The sequence below is a fragment of the Poecilia reticulata genome, linkage group LG4, assembly GCF_000633615.1.
Source record: "Poecilia reticulata strain Guanapo linkage group LG4, Guppy_female_1.0+MT, whole genome shotgun sequence".
Classification (NCBI taxonomy): Eukaryota; Metazoa; Chordata; class Actinopteri; order Cyprinodontiformes; family Poeciliidae; genus Poecilia; species Poecilia reticulata.
Window position 1 is genome coordinate 28,769,720 of NC_024334.1, and position 19,067 is coordinate 28,788,786.

General features: G+C 37.7%; 1 protein-coding gene across 6 annotated transcripts; it reads left to right on the forward strand.

Moving 5' to 3' along the window:
• Positions 1 to 11: 11 nt before the first annotated feature.
• Positions 12 to 13,037, forward strand: matk (megakaryocyte-associated tyrosine kinase). Of its 6 annotated transcripts, none has more exons than XM_008407921.2 (13): positions 14 to 232; positions 342 to 381; positions 1,663 to 1,776; positions 1,906 to 2,021; positions 4,466 to 4,685; positions 6,571 to 6,664; positions 6,800 to 6,865; positions 8,154 to 8,253; positions 9,354 to 9,447; positions 10,043 to 10,116; positions 10,228 to 10,423; positions 10,816 to 10,902; positions 11,472 to 13,037. In XM_008407921.2, the coding sequence occupies exons 3-13, from the start codon at positions 1,663 to 1,665 to the stop codon at positions 11,697 to 11,699; spliced, it is 1,389 nt and encodes a 462-aa protein (XP_008406143.1). In that variant the 5' UTR covers positions 14 to 232; positions 342 to 381; the 3' UTR covers positions 11,700 to 13,037. The 6 variants fall into 6 exon arrangements, with proteins under 6 accessions (XP_008406147.1, XP_008406143.1, XP_008406146.1 ...); XM_017304220.1 differs by having other exon boundaries at positions 60 to 101; positions 208 to 381; XM_008407922.2 differs by having other exon boundaries at positions 84 to 101; positions 227 to 381.
• The last annotated feature ends 6,030 nt before the right edge of the window (positions 13,038 to 19,067 follow it).

Below are 19,067 nucleotides of genomic sequence, written 5' to 3' on the forward strand. Positions count from 1 at the left end.
CGGCACGTTTTTCCCAGTGTTGAGGAAGTGGCCCGTACTAGAAGACGTCCAGGATGACGGGCTGCAACACAGACGGATCCAGCTGCGATGTCGGCGCCGCGGTGAGCTGACTGGATCTGGATCTAGGAGGGAAATCTGACTGTATTGGCTGAGGATTTAAAGTTTTTGTTTTTGTTTGTTGTCTCTGATCTCCGGCTGTCCTGAAAGCGGCTGTCCGTGTTTTCAGAGAGCTGCAGTACTGAAATATTTATACGGAGCGAGCTGTCGGCGTTTCCATGCTCAGTCTCTGTCCAGCTGCATCATTACGGGATTACCTCTTGATTTTGTCACTCCTGTTGTCCGCAGGATTTCTGAACAAAGTCATCAAAATCCCAATCCAAGGTGGGTTCAGTTCTTTAATCACCTCAAATTCCCAATTAAGGCTTGGAAAAGTTCCTGTGTTTGTGACCAGGAACGTCAAGTCCTACTGGGGCAAAGCAACTCAAATTGATGTGTAAACAGCGTCTCCTGAAATATTTCTTGTTTTTTTTTTATGTAAACATAAAATGCATGAATTTACCACACTGCCTCATCTAAATTGGATTGTAAGTCCACACTTTGTTTAGGCCACTCCAAACTCCTCTTCTCCACGCTGAGCCATTTAAAAGGTGGAATTGCAGCATGTATGATTATATGGTGGGACATTATCAGGATTTTCTGCTGTGAGAGAGAATAATGCCAGCTTGCTCCTTCAGAAACACAACATATATATTTTTTGTAAAAGCTGTGTTCGGTTTACACCAGATCCAGAAGGTCGCACATATGTTTAGTAGTGTATATATAATAGTGTAATGACTCTATAATCACGTTTCAGAATATTGTTTTTTCACAGTTTCCTTGTGTAACATGAAATAGAATTGCAGTTTTGTCAACTTGTTTCTTAAAAACATAAGCTTTAAAATTCACACTCAATGTTTTCCCCAAATCAACAAACTCATTTTTCAATGAATTGCACGTGATTTAGTCTTAGTGGAATTATAATGGCTCCAATTCAGCTAAATTCACAGTATATTGAACTGTTTTTATGAGAATTGTGAGGTTCTGTTTATCACATCAGATTGAAAGGATGTGAGAGTTACCCAACATTATTTCACGTTGACAGTCTTTTACAAAACGTTTCTATTCATTTACTTCCACTAACCTGTAAAATAATCTTGGGTCCAAGTTTACTTTAGGATTGGGTTTTCATTGCAAGCTTCCTCCTTTTTTCCCCAAATGTAACCACTGTTCATTAAGTCCAAACATTTGCATTTTACAATAATCTGACCACAGGACATGTCTTCAAAAATGTAAGTCTTTGTCTCTGCATGCATTTTGTCCAAATTTGTAGACTGGTGTGATATTGCTTTCTCATACTTGTGGTATATCAGCTGATTTAAAAAATAAATAAATACAAATTTCCATGATGTCAAACAAGGAAGCAGTGGGTTTGAGAGGTGGCCTTACAAACATCCACAGTTAGTTATCAAAGTAACTTCAACCTAGCAGAAGCTCAGAAAGCATTGGCATTGTCTTTTGGGGTTTTAGTAATTGTTATGCTCTGCTCAGTAGGCTGTGTGTAAGAAGCCTGAGCGAAGATGTGGCTGATGCTGCTATTATTATCTCTCTCCTCTCCCCCGGCAGATGAACTGGGCTCCTGGTACTCAGTGTGTAGCCAAGTGTGACAACAGGAAGGCTAAACCTGGAGAGCTGCTCTACCACAAAGGAGACATTCTCTCTATAGTTGACACAAGCACGGTACTACTTCACCAAACGTCTTTGTTTAAAAGTTCAGAGTCTGTAAAACCAACGAGATGTCCGTTTGAAACGACTAACACATTTTTATTATTTTTTTATTTAATGAGAAAACTTTGCTTGTTGTTTTAGAGGAAAGGTTTTTACGCTGCCAGACACAACACCACAGAAGAGGAGGGGCTCATAAACTCCAGCAATGTGCGTGAGAGAGAGGCGCTGCGAGTCGACCCCGGCCTCAGCCTCATGCCGTAAGTCTCATCATCATCCTCCGACTCTCACGAAATCATTTTACCGATCATTCAGTCAAGTCTCAAGTCAGACCCTTGTGCTCTGCGACTGCAGCAGGTTCTGTCGTCGTGTCTTTGAAGCTTATCTGGTGACCACATTGTGTGGGCTGATCCTTGAGATGCAAGAATACACCAACAACAAGATTAAGTTCTCAAGCCTCCTGTTTTTTGGAGACATAAAAAACAGGTGGTCTGAAATAACAGTTCAATTTATTTTTAAAATGATGTTCTTTATAAGTGGGTCGTCAGTATCATACCTGGCAAGGTAGACCACAGACCAACTCAATTTTTTTTCTTTTACAGTAGTCTTCTTTTTTTCTTTACTGGGAAATTGATCTTTGTTTCAGTAAAGTCAATAGACGCAAATAGACACAATTTAAAACAAAATTACAAAATTGGTAAAATCCCCTTAATGCATCCTCTTTCTGTTTCTTGTTGGAGTTACTTGTGTTACTCGGTGCCCACTGAGGCCAGTTTGTCCTCAGTGGGCACAGAGTTTCATTTACACGTAAAAAACAACAGCTTCATAATAAATCCGCTAACTTTCATTACAAAAGTGCATAAAACTGTAACGTGTTTTCAAAGAATCATCTCTTTTTTTTTTACAGCCGCAGAATAACACCCTCACTGACTTGTAGAAATAAGGGAAATCAACTATAAAGTGTTGCTGCAATTGAGTCTGATTGGTTTATTATTTAAAGTCCAACACTGGAAAAGATACACAAACCTGACAGATTGGGAAGTGGATTAAATATGTCAAGTGTGGTAAAACAAAACCAGTTGTTCCAATAACAAATCACTTTCTCAAGGTCATCCAGTCTCACTGCAGGTGGTGCTGCTGTGTGTTTGTATTGCGTTTGTACTGTGTGAAAGCTGCAGCGAAGCGGTTTCACACAGTTTTTGTGTTTTTGAATTACCTGCCTAATAGTTTTGCTAAGTTTCTTTTTTAAGAATGTGACCTTTTTGAAGTTCAGTCATTTATGAACGACTTTGCTTGTTTCTCTGGTTGCGGCTCAACCTTTAATAAGAAAAAGCTCAGCCTCCGGCTTCAACCAGTGGATGTTAAAGATGGATCGTTCCTGCGATCCGTGGATTATTTTCCATAAGTTACCAACAGAAAAGGAGTGAAGATGATTGTGGCTGAAGAATCTAAATTTAAGGAGACCACCAAAAAAAGAGCAGGTGTGCTCTTTGTGCTTGTAAACTAAAATCCAAACACCGCCTCTCTGCTTTGTGCCACATTACACCACCGAAGAAGAAACGTTGCCATCTAAAATGCTTTCAGAAACAACAAAGTCCCTTTTAGATCAGTAATAATTAATTCATACGTTGCATGCCAGTCCTGTGCATCTACAAATTACGACAGAAAACTGTCATGAAAAAAATAACCAACTACACGACTAATGTTCTCGCAGCCATTTTAAAGTACTGAAAATCAAGTTAATGCCAAGCATGTCTGTAGCAGCTGAGGTGAGGAGGCAGATGTACAGAATCGGTATTTCTCCACTTTAATCTGCAAGTTCTCGAGAGACGAAGGCACTGGCTTGATGATGATATCATCAAACTCTTTTTTTTTTACTCGTATTTAATCTGCGTGAGGCCACCTGCTTGCATGTAGAAATCCTGGAGCAGAAGTTGTTTTTATGTTTTCATTTCTGAGATTAAAGAATAACGTGAGTATTACTCCAACTTCCTTATCGGCGTATTTATGCATGAGGTTTCGAGGTCTTGCTTTTTGACATTTGTCGTGTGTCGTATGCACAATGCACAGACCCTGCAAAGGAAGTGAAAGATCTATTTTTGCTGTTCTGCTGTATTAGGGCTGCACAGCCAGGCTGTTTCGGATTCCCTCTCGTCTCACTTTGTGCTGTGCATCTTGTTTTTAGTTGGTTTATGAATGCAGGTTTTTTTTTTTCCCACACATATCAACGCAAATTAATTACAACTGAAACGATAAATCGAATTAACCGTGATCAATCGATTATTGAAATAACTGATGTAGTAAGAAATTAATTGCTAACTGAAGGATGCAGACTCTAAAAATTGCCATTTGCTCAAAGAACAACACAGTCAGAAAAGCAATTGAGCCAGAATGAACAAAAATCTATATATATTTTGCACATAAGATTAAATAAATAATCAACAGATTATCTGACAATATTTTTTTTAGCTGTAGATTCATCTTTGCCACAAAAGTGTTGATTTTTATTGCATTTTTGACAAAAATGTTGTTCTCTTATTCAAAAAGCAAAACAAATTGTTTGCTTATTTGCATTATTAATGTATTTCAAACAAAGAAGTACTGCAAATTGTGCCAGTTTTTTTTTATCCGATTAATCATCAAATTGATCGCTAGAATAAATCGATTACAGTCATTAGTTTCAGCCCTCATTGTCTGTCCCCAGCTGGTTTCACGGGAAGATCTCCGGACCGACTGCGGTGGGAAAGCTGCAGCCGCCTCAGGACGGCCTCTTCCTGGTGCGGGAGAGCATACGCCACCCGGGCGACTACGTCCTGTGTGTCAGCTTCTCGAAAGAGGTCTTCCATTACCGAGTGATTTACCAAGACAACAAGCTGACCATCGACAACCAGCAGTACTTCTACAACCTCATCGATATGATCGAAGTGAGTGAAACACTCCGTACGGATCAATCACCTTCAGAGATTCGATATGAGTCGGTATTAAAACCAAATATTAAGGGAATTGGAGTGAGACACGAAGTTTAGGTTAAATAAGGCGTCTATCTTTAAAAAGATTCTTCAGAAATGGAATCATTTAATTTTGAGGTGATTCAAGTATGGCGATTTATTAAGATGGATTCTTAGATTCAAATTTAAAGTGACTCATGTCGTCACACTCACGATGAATGGATGTTGCAGATCTTTTTTAGTTCAAATTCTCAGAAAAATGTTGTAATACAAAAGATCAGTTAGAAGGATTTTTTTTGTACATAAATTTTGTTCTAATGAAAAGTGTTTATCTTGGTTGGGGGAAAAAACCCTCAGTGGAGTGCGGTCAGCCTTTGGCGTAACAAAGTGGTTAAAAAATCTTGCTACAGGATCTCATTTGAGATGTGATGAAAGAAACAAATTGTCCTCTGAAGAGCTAAAAGTGGGCAAAAAATTAAATTACATAAGAATATGTAAAGTTGCAGCCTGGTTTACGAGTATGTGGTTGATCAATGCTTGTGCAGCATCTTCTCCTCAATGCGTCTGCTGCACAGTCCACTTCAGGTTTTGGTTAAACCTGTCGTTTGCATATTCTAATCTGCCACATCTTTTCCTTCCACTCAACATACCACTAACAAGCTTGCATACAGGACCTTGTTGACACCCAGTTTCTTTAGCAATGACCTTTAGTGGTTTACCTTTGTGGTAGAGGTTGTCAAGTCAGCAGACTCCCCACGATTGGTGAAAGCCAGAATATAACATTTTTGTGTTTTGTGTATTTTTGAACTTTTTGAAGACCTGCTTTTAGGTTTTTCACTAGCTGTAAACACAAATACTATCTTGAAATAACTAACTGCAATGATTATCTGATATATAAAATAAGACTAACCCAGTAGTTTTGTGAAATTCTTTTGTTTATCAGACTGAGACCTGCTGAGGCATCAAATCTAAGAGGCTATTTTCAAACTACATCAAGGTTTTGAAGTGTTTCTCTAGATAATATTTGGCCTCTAAAAGATTAAAGTTTTAATTTTGGTCTGCATGCATTAAGAATGTCAACATTTTTTACAAGGTGTAACTTCCTCACCATGTGTAATTTCTCATGAAGTCTGGTCCTGACCTTTTGACAGTGCAAAATAGAAAAAACACAAACAAAACCAAACTGCTTCTTTCAGGAAGCTTTTTCAAAAACAGGTGTGTGGTTTACAAGTTGAAGTCTTTTTTTTTTTTTTTTGAATAAAATAAATAAAAATGAAAATGGCACTGAAACGTGTATTACAGACAAACTGATGCTCTGGTGGATTCAATTAGCATCTTTGGGAAATAAATATTTTATCCCAGTTTAACCATAAGATGTTTCACTAAATCTCTGTTTTATGCATTAAGATGTCTGCACCAAAGCCAGACATTGATGGAAATTACCATCCATTTAACTGATCTGACATGTCTATATGCGGAGCATGAATTCGTGATGTTTGAAATATACTAACTTACCAGTTACTGGGTCATAGCACAAAGCCTCATTCTGTTTTACCCTTTTATGGTTTATCAGGCGAAATCTCATGTCTGTGGCTGTGTGGAGAGTCACACTGCAGCATCCTTATCAGTGGGCTGCAAGCGTCTTTACGCCTGAGTCACTCTGTAACTCACTCCTGCAGAGGAAACAGAGGGAGGAAAGATACTGGACTAACCCAGTGTGTCACAACCTACTGCCGGACGATTTTTATTTTAGTTACATTCAGGTGAATTTTGCTTTGTGGTGAATTCAGCCAAAACAGCTCCATGGCAACAGACTACAAATATTCGCCGTCGGTGACTAATTTGGCTTTCTTTGATGCAGTTTTACTCAAAGACCAAAGGCTCCCTCGTCACGACTCTGGTGACGCCCAGGAAGAAACAAGGAGCCAAGTCAGCTGAGCAGGAGCTGTCTAAAAGTAAGCTCGGGAGTCAAGTTGTGCCTTCATGTTTTTGTACAAAAACACAACATTGCGCGCTTAAAAACAAGTTGAGTCAGAGGTGTTTATGCTTTTTGATATGTTTGCAGTCGTTATAATGTTTGTTTTTTATAGCTGGGTGGCTGTTGGACATTACGAAGCTCATTCTGGGAGAAAACATTGGAGAAGGAGAATTTGGTGGTGAGTTTTGTTTCTTTACACGATGACAAAACCTGCAGGGGGGCAGGAGGGTATAGTTAGGAAATGGCAACAGGAAATATGTCATCTTTTAATCGTATCTCTGGTTGAGAAGTATTACTGAAACTGCCTGACACAAAACAAGCCGCACTCATTAAAGTCCTTGATAAATATGTTATTTATAGATTTGTATCTTAAAAGTTTTCTGTCATCACACCTCCAAAAGGAGTGTAAACATCACCTTACTTTAAAATACACACAGCAAGAAATCAGATATTTACATACACTGTGTAAAACATTTTAACGTTTACTTTTTAAAGTCAGGATAAAAAAAAAAAAATTACTTTTAATCTCCAAATGTTGACATCATTTTCAACTCTACTCGCATATCTCCTATATAATTGGTAGAATTGATTCTTCAAGCTTCTCAGAAAACTTTGCTCCATTATCAAAACATTCCCACAGCATGATGGTACCACCTCCGTACAAGCCAGCTTCTTCTTCAATTCTAATATACAGACGGTCATTATGTCCAAACACTTATCATTTTAGTTTACTGCGACCACAGGACATGTCTTTGTCTCTGTGTGCATTTTGTGGAAATAGTAATCAGCCTTTTCGAGATGCTAGTTCTTCTTCTCTCCTGGAATCTGGAACTGTATCCAGAGAGGAACTGGCGCCACCACAAACTGTGGTAGATTTTCAGTTCCACTAAGAGGTGAAAATATATTATAGACAAATATTTGCTTAAATATCCATGAGCAGTTTGCTCCTGAGCCACAGAGAATTGTCTCGTTGAAAAGTTGGCTGGTTTTTCCATGACGTCACCCAGAAAATCAGTGTGTTTGAGGTGTTTCCTTAAATGCAAATATAGTTGTAAATTAAATCAAATGTGAAATAATCGGCAGCTTACGCAACCGTGATATCGTCATCTCAGCTTCCCCAAAGTGTCTGATTGAAGGAAATAATGAAAAATTTGCTTTAAGTAATATAAGCTAATATTCTAGCAATTTAGCAAATATAAGTATATTTGATAATCTAAACTTAAGCATAGTCTGCAGTTAAATGTCTGCTTTTAACTCTACATAGTATACACATAAGCATTTACACTTTATCTTTTAAACCGTTTGCTTTCCATTCAATACAGTTTAAAATATGTTTTTCAGTGCCATAGTTTTAACTTTTTACTTTAATTTAAAAATATAATCAAGAACATTTAGAGACCAGAGGAAGTCAGATTTAAACAAAATGTCTTAGTAGATATTAACTCTGTGCAATTTCCAACCCTCAGCTGTTTATCGGGGGGAGTACATGGGCCAGATGGTGGCTGTGAAGACCATAAAATGTGACGTCACAGCTCAGGCGTTCATGCAGGAAACGGCTGTAATGACGTAAGTCCTCAAGCGGTTTGAATTACCTTGGAACGCCATCAGGCGTGATCTATCGCTTCTTTACTTTAAAAAGCACACAAAGTTCTGGAGAATTTTACAAACACTCATCGTGGTCATAATTTTTTTTTATATATATATTTCCTGGCTTTTAATGATTTAGCTGAATTATTTTGCCACTGGCAGAAAACAAACACCAAAACTTTGGGTGCAACTTTCAATTTGTGGTAGATTTTCTCTAATCCACTCATTATGGACAAATATTTGCTTAAACGTCCATGAGCAATTTGCTCCTAAACCACATGGTTTGGAAAACACATAAACATATATAAAAATCTGCCTGTTTTATCCATTCACGTCCAGTTTTGAAACACATTTCGGCTCATTTGTGTCCAATATGTTGCATTGAATTGAACAATTTATAACTTGAATTGAAGAACTTATAACTAACCCTCCTCTGTTATCATATTCACATTGTGGAGTGCACCAGTGCAAATGGCAGCAACACCTCAGCATGACGGCGCCACCACCGGTGCTGCATGGATGTTACAGTGTTCCTAATTGATAGTCTCAGTGTGGCTCCTACAAACCAAAAGGAGTTGAGCTGCAGATTTGAAGGTGTTGACCTTGGGTCTGTGTTTTGGTCTCATTTGGTGGTGATGTTCAGCTTCCTTCACTGCACACAGAATATTTCAGTTTATGATTAGCTTGAGCTCTGGTCGTTTTTGGTTTGTTCCTTAACATCCTTACCGATTTCCTTTCTGCCGAGGGAGATGATTTGATTCAGATGGACGGAACCTTGACACACACTGCTGTTCCATCTGAAAAAACTTTTTGCCAAAAATTACTGGGGTTTATTTATTTTTTAACCTGTGTGGATGAGAGAAAATCTAAAATAGAGTCAAGGTTTCGCAGCCACTTCTTGTTTTAAAAAAAAAATCATAGAAGTCGTTTGCGGCATTATCCTTAGAAAAGTTTATATTAACATGAGATTAATACAAATGATAGATGTATGTAAACGTCTGACTTTAATTGTGCATCCGTGCAGTTTGGTTGAGGATTGAGGTTGGTTTCACTTCTTTCTGTACGTTTCCTCATTTCAGGAAGCTGCAGCATAAGAACCTGGTGCGACTGCTGGGAGTCATCCTTCACAAGGGGCTCCACATCGTCACTGAGCTCATGACCAAGGTACGCTTGGTACGCTTAACGAACACAGTTAAACCCCAAAAATTATTAACTACCCCGACGGATTAAGATTATTCCTTTTTTTTTTTTTTTTTTGAGCGACTGGTGCGTTTGTGTGAGATTTAAACCTAATTAAGCCAGAGGTATGAATGAGTATTAATTATAATAAATCATGAAATAAATTATTATTCTGGTAAATATTAAATGTAATCTTATCATGACTGCATCACCACATATAAAAGGTTGTTATAGCGATACAGAAGCCACATGTTCTGCTGATTTATTTTTATAATGTAAGTAAACTTGTTGTAAAATAAAAAAGAAACTGTTATTTATCAATAAACATCTTCTCGATTAATATGAATTTTTTTTTAATTATTTTTGTGCATTTTGTATTTGCTAAAGTAGTTTTCCCTCCTATGATAAAGATATTTATCATAGATCATTAAAAAATGTTGCATGTTTTTTTCCTGCCAGTTGAGGGCGCTAAAAAGCAGGCCCAATTCAAACCCTTCCGTTTGTTCTATTTTCTCTTTAATTATCGACATGTTACGCTTAAAGGTTTGTGTTTACTTTACTAAACTTTAGGTTTATGATGTGTTTGCAGGGAAATCTTGTGAATTTTCTCAGGACCAGAGGACGATCAGTCATCGGCCCCGCTCAGCTGCTGCGCTTTTCCCTGTGAGTCTCATCAAACTGATCTCGTTGCGTCACTTCTGTTTTAGGGGAGACTTTTTAAGCAGATGCTGATTTCCTCCATGTCGTGTTTTTCTTTGCACGTCCTGTGGTCAGTGATGTGTGTGAAGGGATGGAGTACCTGGAGTCCAAGAAACTTGTCCACAGAGATCTGGCAGCGCGAAACGTCCTGATCTCTGACGACAGCGTGGCGAAGGTCAGCGACTTCGGCCTGGCTAAGGTGGACTCCAAAGAGACGGACAAAGCCAAGCTGCCTGTCAAATGGACGGCTCCTGAAGCTCTGAAGAAAGAGGTACACTGACTCTGTTATCAAAAACAATCTCCTCGTTTTACTGTTCAGCTCGCTTTATCTTGCAGCACATAAAGAGAAGACACTAATTTGAAACATTCTCTGTGTGTTGTTCTCTGATCAATGTTTTGTCATTAATAAATAACTGCAGACCTTACTCTCACGTCTGTTGAGTCTTAAAATATCACAACTAGAAAACGGGGAATTCCAGCAAAGAGGGGCGGATCATAAATACCTCCACGCACTTCTACTGGGTTAGAAGTCATAATTAGGAGGAACAACATTTTATGTGAAATGTACTTATTTTTTTCCTTCATTTATAGTTTTGATTAATCGAAATCATAATTTAATTTCCTTTCAAATCTGTCTTCAATGTTTATCTGTTGTTTCTGCAGAAGTTCTCCACAAAATCAGATGTTTGGAGTTACGGCGTTCTCCTGTGGGAGATCTTCGCTTACGGCCGCCAGCCCTACCCTAAGATGGTGCGTAGCGCCTCTCCGTAGCGATGTTCGTGAGTGTTTGTGATTTCGCAGAGAGTCCTTCAGCATACTACCGCAGAGCACATTAGCTGCTGACACTCATTTGATTTCATGCCAATAAATGTTGGTTATTTCGAGAGCTATAACTGCGTTCATAGCTCTCGATTTGATGTTTGCGAATCAAAATGTCAAAAAATCAAAAAATGTAGCTTGAAAAACTCAATACTCTGTAGTCATTTATCGATTTCAGCAAATGCCCATCGGATTAGATGAATTACATAAAAATAGAAAATATTTCAGACAGCAGAACAAGCATCTTGATGTCTTTCTGAATATTTCAAGTGAAGAATCCAAGTTTCTTTTAGGACTAGGTATTTTTAGTCCATTTTTTTCTTTCTTAATCACCTAATCATAAATTACAGTTGTCTTAAACTTCATAAACAATTCAAGAAAGTTGTCACTCGCATTCATAAACTCCGCCTCATTTATGGCAGCAAGGATTGTCTCAGCTTTATTCTGCATAAGCTAAATTCCTGTTGATTCAATCGCTCCTCTTTGTTTCTGTGCTTTAGTCTCTGAAGGAGGTGAAGGAGAAAGTGGAAGCAGGTTATCGCATGGAGGCCCCAGAGGACTGTCCTCCTGGCGCTTACGCCATAATGAAGCTCTGCTGGGAGCAGGAGCCACGAAAAAGACCTGGCTTCTCCAAACTGAGAGAAAAACTTGAACAAGAACTAAGTAAAACGAGCCCAAGCTCTGCAGCCGGGAGTCAAGAAACAGCCAAGACTGGACTGAGGAGCTGAGTTCAAGTCCGTACCCAGCAGCTGAGAAGAACCAGCTCTCATTTGATGAAGACACTTGGGATAAAGACCCTAAAACTAATTTAATTTATGGATTGGTAAAACGCTGAAGTGATGATGAGGAGGAGCGAACCTACATGGTTCTGATGGATTCATGCTTGTTTAAGGGAAATATGTATTGGTGTCACCTGTGTGTGGGATCAACACCGTTTGGTCCAAACTGAGTTGTCTCAAAAGCTTCGATAGAGATTCTCACTAAAAGAAGTTAAAAATTTCTCGCTCAGTAAATGAAAATAGGTTTTTCTTTATTTATAAAGCAGATTAACAAAAAAGAAAGTTGTATACTGCTTTATATTCTTTATTTATTTACACTGATGCAATATAAAGTTTATTTGAGAGATGCATGGGACCAGATTATGGCAAAAAAAGCTAATTCCCACCTGCAGTCAATGGAGAGCTTGATGTAATCAAGTATGATTTAACAGATTATGAATTAGTGAAAAGTCAGTTTAGTAATAACATACATGTCTGATCATTTACTATTCATATCTCACTAAAACCAAACAAACCAAGCTACAAACCAAAAGACAGTTCATAAAATGATTTCATTACCTTCATCGATTAGCACAAATCTTCTCATGTAACAGCCATATTTTTTGCCAAAGGTGCAAATATTTTATTATAACATTTTATTAAAGTGCAGCAACACAAAAATGTAACACAAAGCAAATGGTCCAAACACCTGACAATAATTACTACGCCAAGCAACTTTACTCCTTATAACTCACTAATAATCTCTAGTGCCTTATTTTCAGTCGAAACTCAATTTATTCTTTGTTCAGTTGCTGATTAAGACGCTGCAGGGTTTTAATTCACAGTGAACTGGGCCACATCTCACTCTGTCTGAGAAGATCAGGTAAATGACAGAGGTCCAGTAGCTGGAATGATGTGTATGAATTACTCTGTGCGTTTGTAATTTAAAATAAACGGAAATCTCCAGGTCTGAAACCCGGTATTTCCTACAGAGGTGGTCTTTCAGAGCCACAGCTACACACCGTATCTTCTCCAAGGAGAACAGCAGTCAGTCCAAGGCTCTTCAAACCTCGTCTCGAACGTCTTTGTGCAGATCAGATTCCTCTTGATAAAACAACGTAGATCCACATAAACTGTAACGACAAAAATCATCACACAAGCATTTTGTTGTTGCTACTGTTTAGTGACCACATGTAAATAGTTTGTGTATAAAAGCAACCAAATCATGTTGCTGTCTCGATTTATTTACACTGTTATGTTTTTATTGCCATAAATGAAAGAATGTAATATGTTTGGTTCAAACATTAATGAATCTGAATCTTGTTTTGTGCCTGAACTTAAATGACTGCAGCACTGGAGGGAATAAAAGGCTAGATAAATAAAGAAACAAAAGAAAGAAAGCATAAAGGGTCAGCGTTCATAAGCAAACTTTCATGATCCACATGTCTTTATATTTTTTGGTTTTATACTTGGATTCTTTTTTTGTTTTTTGTGTCATTTAGTTCACCTCTGTGTTCATTTCAGTGTTTGCCTTCAGCTCCTCTATTCTCTCCCAACTTCAGTGTTTTCTGCTAACCAGTCCAAATTCCCAGGATGTTTAAAAGCCAGTCTCCAATAACCCCAAAATATGATCAAGGGAACTACAACATGCTCTCGATCATGTCAGTTGGGAAGTCCTTGTCTGTACAGTTGATGCAGGACTGAGCTGCAGCAGCCAATGCAAGTAAATTTTCACTGTAAGCTTCATTATGAGGATGGAAAAAACACTAAAGCCAATAAAGCAACACCTTCAATCAAGAACACATATTTGCAGGACAAGCACAAGAGAACAGGCTGCAGTTTTTTAAAAAGCCTCCATTTAAACCTGGCCTCCTGACATGCTGGCTTTCTATGGGTTAAGCTGACATATAATCACAGACAAACCAAGCTACAAACCAAAAGAAAGTTCATAAAATAATTTCTCCCGATGTAGACCAACATCGGGAGACTGAGTTTAGTTAGTTACATGGAAGGAAATTCATTTATGTGTATTTATTTTAAATTGAATGACTAATTTTTGTCCACCAGAGTCATCAGATACACGGGGCACTTTGATTCAATTCGTTCAAATGTAATTTCTTTCATGAGACCAAATCAAAAGGAAATGAACATTTATTCCTGCTTTCTGTATCCTCTCTGAATATTGAGATTAGAAGAGCGATTTGTGTTATCCACTGTCCTCCAGGGACGTTTTTGGCTTTTGTAGATACTCAATGTTTTTCTGCTTCACTAATCTTGGGGGGGAACATTTTTAATGATCCACACGTTCCATGTATTGCAGGCCATATATGTCTTATTTCCTTTTTTTCATTATTTAAGAAAAACATAGAGCAAGATGTTAATTTTCCCAGTATTGCTAAAATATTTCCACTTTAAATCTCACCACAGAATAAAGCCTTCTTTGTGGGATTGTTGTCATGTCACAAGACCAAATTAAAGATGTCATTTGACATAAGTCTGCGTAAGCCTGGTGTTTATCAGTATCCCAGAGGACGGAGCACAAATTGCAGCTTGATCCTCTAACTCTTGTTATCATATGGTGAGAGCGGGGGTCCTCCACGATTTGTTCAATCTGCTCTGTGTTTTCTCTAAAGCCTCTAATGGGATGAGCAGCAATTTTCTGCTCAGGGATTTATAAGAAATCAAACAAATAATAATAATAAAGATGAAAAAAAAAAATGATGGTGCAAGCTGGTGTCGAAATATCGCCGGACGTTTTTTCGCTCCGGGGCTGTGTCCTGGTGTACATGGATAACGGGACACAAAGCCTTCACCCATATGTCGAGGAGTGTGCTGAGATGCTTTTCTCGGAGGCTCTAAGTCCTTAAGTTGCGCTTTCTACAAAGACTTAGAAAACAGCTAATCTGCTGAAGCGGCAGCAGCACGCCTGAGCAGACAATGACCGATTACCTGTTGCTTTCACCTGATCCTAGAGAGTGGATGGAAGACCCTGATAAACAAGCTGCCACTTTGTCATTTCTGGCTTTGTCTGCAAAACGTGCAGGATTTTAGTTTTTTTCTTAACTTCTGTCTGTGCGTCGCGGCTCCAAGCTGGTCTAAAACAAAACACAAGTTGAAATCTAAACTGAGTGACGCAGAGTCAAAACAACAAACATGCAAACTCTGTTTCCGAAGCAAAATGCCTCAAATTATCTCACGTTACTCGGTGTATAAAGTCCAAGTGGAGCTCTGCTGTTGCTGCACCTGGCAGCGTGTGCAGCAGTGTGTAAATGAATGGTTTGGCCTAACCTAAAGGGTTTATCTTGGTATGGTTTAAGTAGATTTTGGTGGGTTCAGATCGGGTCAGAAACTGCTTGTCTGAGCCAATTTAAGCATCAGAACCAAGATGCTCTTCCTAGAAGGCGGCATCTTCCAGGTATCACCTCCTCGCTGGATGATGCTTTTCTTTCCAGAAGGATTTAGCCCGTTAAAAGCAAAAATCCCAACAGTGCACGACCAGATGTTTTTGTGTGCTTGAGTGTTGCATGGATTAGAAAATATTGGTTATAATACCCATCCATTTCTTAATGGCCTTGCAAACCTAAAGCCCCACTGGGAGTATCTTAAAAGCAATTTACATTTCTGTTTGTTTTATTCACATTTGTAGATACTTAAGCAAAAAATGTAAAAATAATTACAAAAAATAAACGTGATGACTGTTAATTCTCAGTGATTGAAATAATTTCTGCATTTAAACAAAAATCAAAACACACACAGCAGTTGTCAGAAGTTTACATACACTTTTCACTTTAATAGTTTATCTTTTTACTTCTTTTATTGATTTGTTGGTTACAGGGGTAGGAAAAAAATCACTGGTTTTTTTTATCTAAGTGTATTAATGTCAATTTATTGTGAAATTTACTGCTTAAAAAGATAAGACCTTTTTTTCCTTCCTGTCTGACATTAGGTCAGATTTCACATTTTCTGTTTTAGCTTTGTTAGCATCACCGTAGGCCAGTGGTGGTATCAGTTGCTTCCCCACAAAAGGTTCGGGGCTCAAAGTTTGCATAGACTTCCATCACTATCATAGTGATGTGGTGGGACTATAATGTAACCACATGCGCAAAGAGCTTCGTGTAGCACATAATGCAAATCTGCAGCATGTAAGTAGGTCAAGTCCAGCAGAGTTCAAACTTTACGCTATGACTTTGGAAGGATGTCGAAGTTTCTTTTACCTGAGTGAAGTTGGCCCCCCCACCTTCTTCAAATCAGACAAAATTGGTGTCAAACATTTGTGCTGGTTTGTGCAGCAAAAATTTTCGTTTGTGCCGCTATCATTTTAAAGATATAAAGAAATGTTTCTAGAGGTCATCCAAGGTCAACCCCCCCTCCACCTTCTTCAAATCAGACAAAATTGGTGTCAAACATTTGTGCTGGTTTGTGCAGCAAAAATTTTCGTTTGTGCCGCTATCATTTTAAAGATATAAAGAAATGTTTCTAGAGGTCATCCAAGGTCAACCCCCCCTCCACCTTCTTCAAATCAGACAAAATGGGTGTCAATCAACTCGGCTATGTTTGTGCTGGTTTGTACAGCAAACATTTTTGTTTGCGCTGCTTTGGCTTTGAAGATATTAATGAAAGTGTAAAGGTCAAAAGGTCAACCAGTCCCTCAACTTTTATGAAATCCAACTTTCTTTATATCTTTAAAATGATAGCGTCACAAACAAAAAATTTTGCTGCACAAACCAGCACAAACGTAGCACTAACGTTTGACACTAATTTTGTTTGATTTCATAAAAGTGGGGGGGCTGGTTGACCTTTTGACCTTTACACTTTCATTAATATCTTCAAAGCCAAAGCAGCATAAATGAAAATTTTTGCTGCACAAACCAGCACAAACGTAGCTGAGTTGATTGACACCCATTTTGTCTGATTTGAAGAAGGTGGGGGGCTGGTTGACCTTGGATGACCTCTAGAAACATTTCTTTATATCTTTAAAATGATAGTGGCACAAACAAAAATTTTTGCTGCACAAACAAGCACAAACGTTTGACACCAATTTTGTCTGATTTGAAGAAGGTGGGGGGGCCAACTTCACTCAGGTCATCTCATTCAGTTGGTTAAACCAGGACAACTTCAGTGAATGCTATCAGGCGTTTTAGAGCAATCTGAAAACCCTTGAACCATTTTAAAAACCTTGAAGTAATGAAAGATTAAAGAGTACTTTAAAAAGACGAACAGCAAAAGAAATCAAACGTTATTGTTTTATTTATTTATTTTGCCAAACAAGAAGTACAATAATCTGAGTCAAAAATGACAGATTTGTTCTGAAAGAAATTAACTTCTAGTGACAGTAAAGGGAGCCCTTTTCTGCGTGACAGCGCTTATATCAGTTTACACAACAAATGAGACTGCACATGCTCCCGCCATTTAGTGTGAAGGTTTACCTGCTGATAGGTAGGTGTAATTCAATTATTGAAATTAGCTTAAGAGCTGCTGTCTGTTTCTCGGGTCCTATCTGACAGTGGAGGCGCTTGTTTGACAAAGGTGCTGATTGTCTTAATTATCAAAAATAATTAATTATAATTAAATAATTAATAATTAATGACGTGCTTCGATTCCTGGACAGTATAAATGCTCCGTGGTTACAGATAATTGAGTCGTTCTACATTGAGAGAAGCGAGTTTAAATTGCAAACAAAAATTTTTATGGAAAGATTTTTTTTCATCACTTAATTTTCTCTGAGAATGCAAATACATTTCAATGAAATTCAACGCGTTTTAAAAAGAATCACACTAAAAAGATTTGAAAACCTCCAAAGGACGACATCAAACTTTCGGCTTTGACTAAAGAAGCAGTAAATTGTTAATTTGACACCACAAATAAACTGGCCAAACTTTTAGTCTTAAATTAAATTTAGCAATAATTTTATAGTTTTAATTATGATTAGAAGAAGCCAACTGTTTTTGAAAGATCTCAGCGTCTCAGTGAGCTGGTTCTCGACCGGAAAAGAAAACACGAGAAGAAGAAAACATGCGAGAGGTGTTGTTGTAATCCAGTAATCATATTTGAATAATGAATGTGAGCAGAGAATGAAGCCAAAAGGAACTAAGTGAACTAAATAGACCAGTGGTTTGTGGTCATAATCTTTTATTTTTTTACAATCTAAAGTACATATAAAATTTCTCCAAACTGTGTGAGACAAACATGCTTTTCATTAAGTGAATCATACATGTGTAGAAGGAGAGCTGCACATATCAGGCAGTAGTGATATCCAAGTGAAATTCATTCCTGAGCGGGGCGGTTCTAGCCATGGATACGAGGGGGCAGGCGAAAATGTTAAGGGGGCGTCATTATGTTTATACATATTAGGGGTTGATAGACTTCATATATTTTGAGGTGGACTATAAAATGATAAAAGTCGCATAGAAGTTGACTCCTCGCAGTGATGTCATAGAAACGTAAGCTAATTTCACATCAACTTGCAGGCTGTATTATATTCACAGCAAATATTCTAAACGTTTGTAAAACGTGTAAGAAACAGAACATCAAAATCATGATCGCGTTTTCTGGTAACCAAGTTCCATAAAGTAAACATCTGAGAGAGAGCAGAAGAAATCCTATGTTTTTTGAACAATAACAATTTTTGTTGCTAATCTGTTGCTAAGAGATGAGTGTGTTTACTGGTAACCAAGTGCCACGAAGTTTTTATGTTTTTTGAACAATAATAATTTTTGTTGCTTATCTGTTGCTAAGAGATGAGTGTGTTTACTGGTAACCAAGTGCCACGAAGTGAACTTCAGATTTTTACTTTTGCAATTTCTTGTATCTAAGCTGATAAGCAGTATTTTGAAAGAGCTTATGTTTTATAAACTATATTACTTATTATTAATTTGGTGTTAAGAAATAAGTAGGTTTTTTTCTGGTACCGAACTGCCACGAAGTCTAAATCGAGATTTTTACTTTTGTGTTGAATTTGTGTTTTATAATACATCTACCACTAATGACAAAAAGAACTAAATTTTCTGAAAAATTCACCAAATACACAATTGTTAACAAGTATAAAATAAGTGGTATTTCAAAAGAGCAGAAGAAATATGTTTTTTGAACAAAAACAATATTTGTTATTAATCTGTTGCTAAGAGATGAGTGTGTTTACTGGTAACCAAGTGCCACAAAGTGAACTTCAGATTTTTACTTTTGCAAAAGTAAAAATCAAAAAGCAGAGCACAAACATTTCTAATGTAACTACTGCCCACATTAAAAGTAGCCTTTTTCCTAAAATAAGCTTTTTAGCTATTTTGTTTATTTATTAACCATGTTTAGCACACTGAATGGAGGAAGTCAATGTAAGACAAT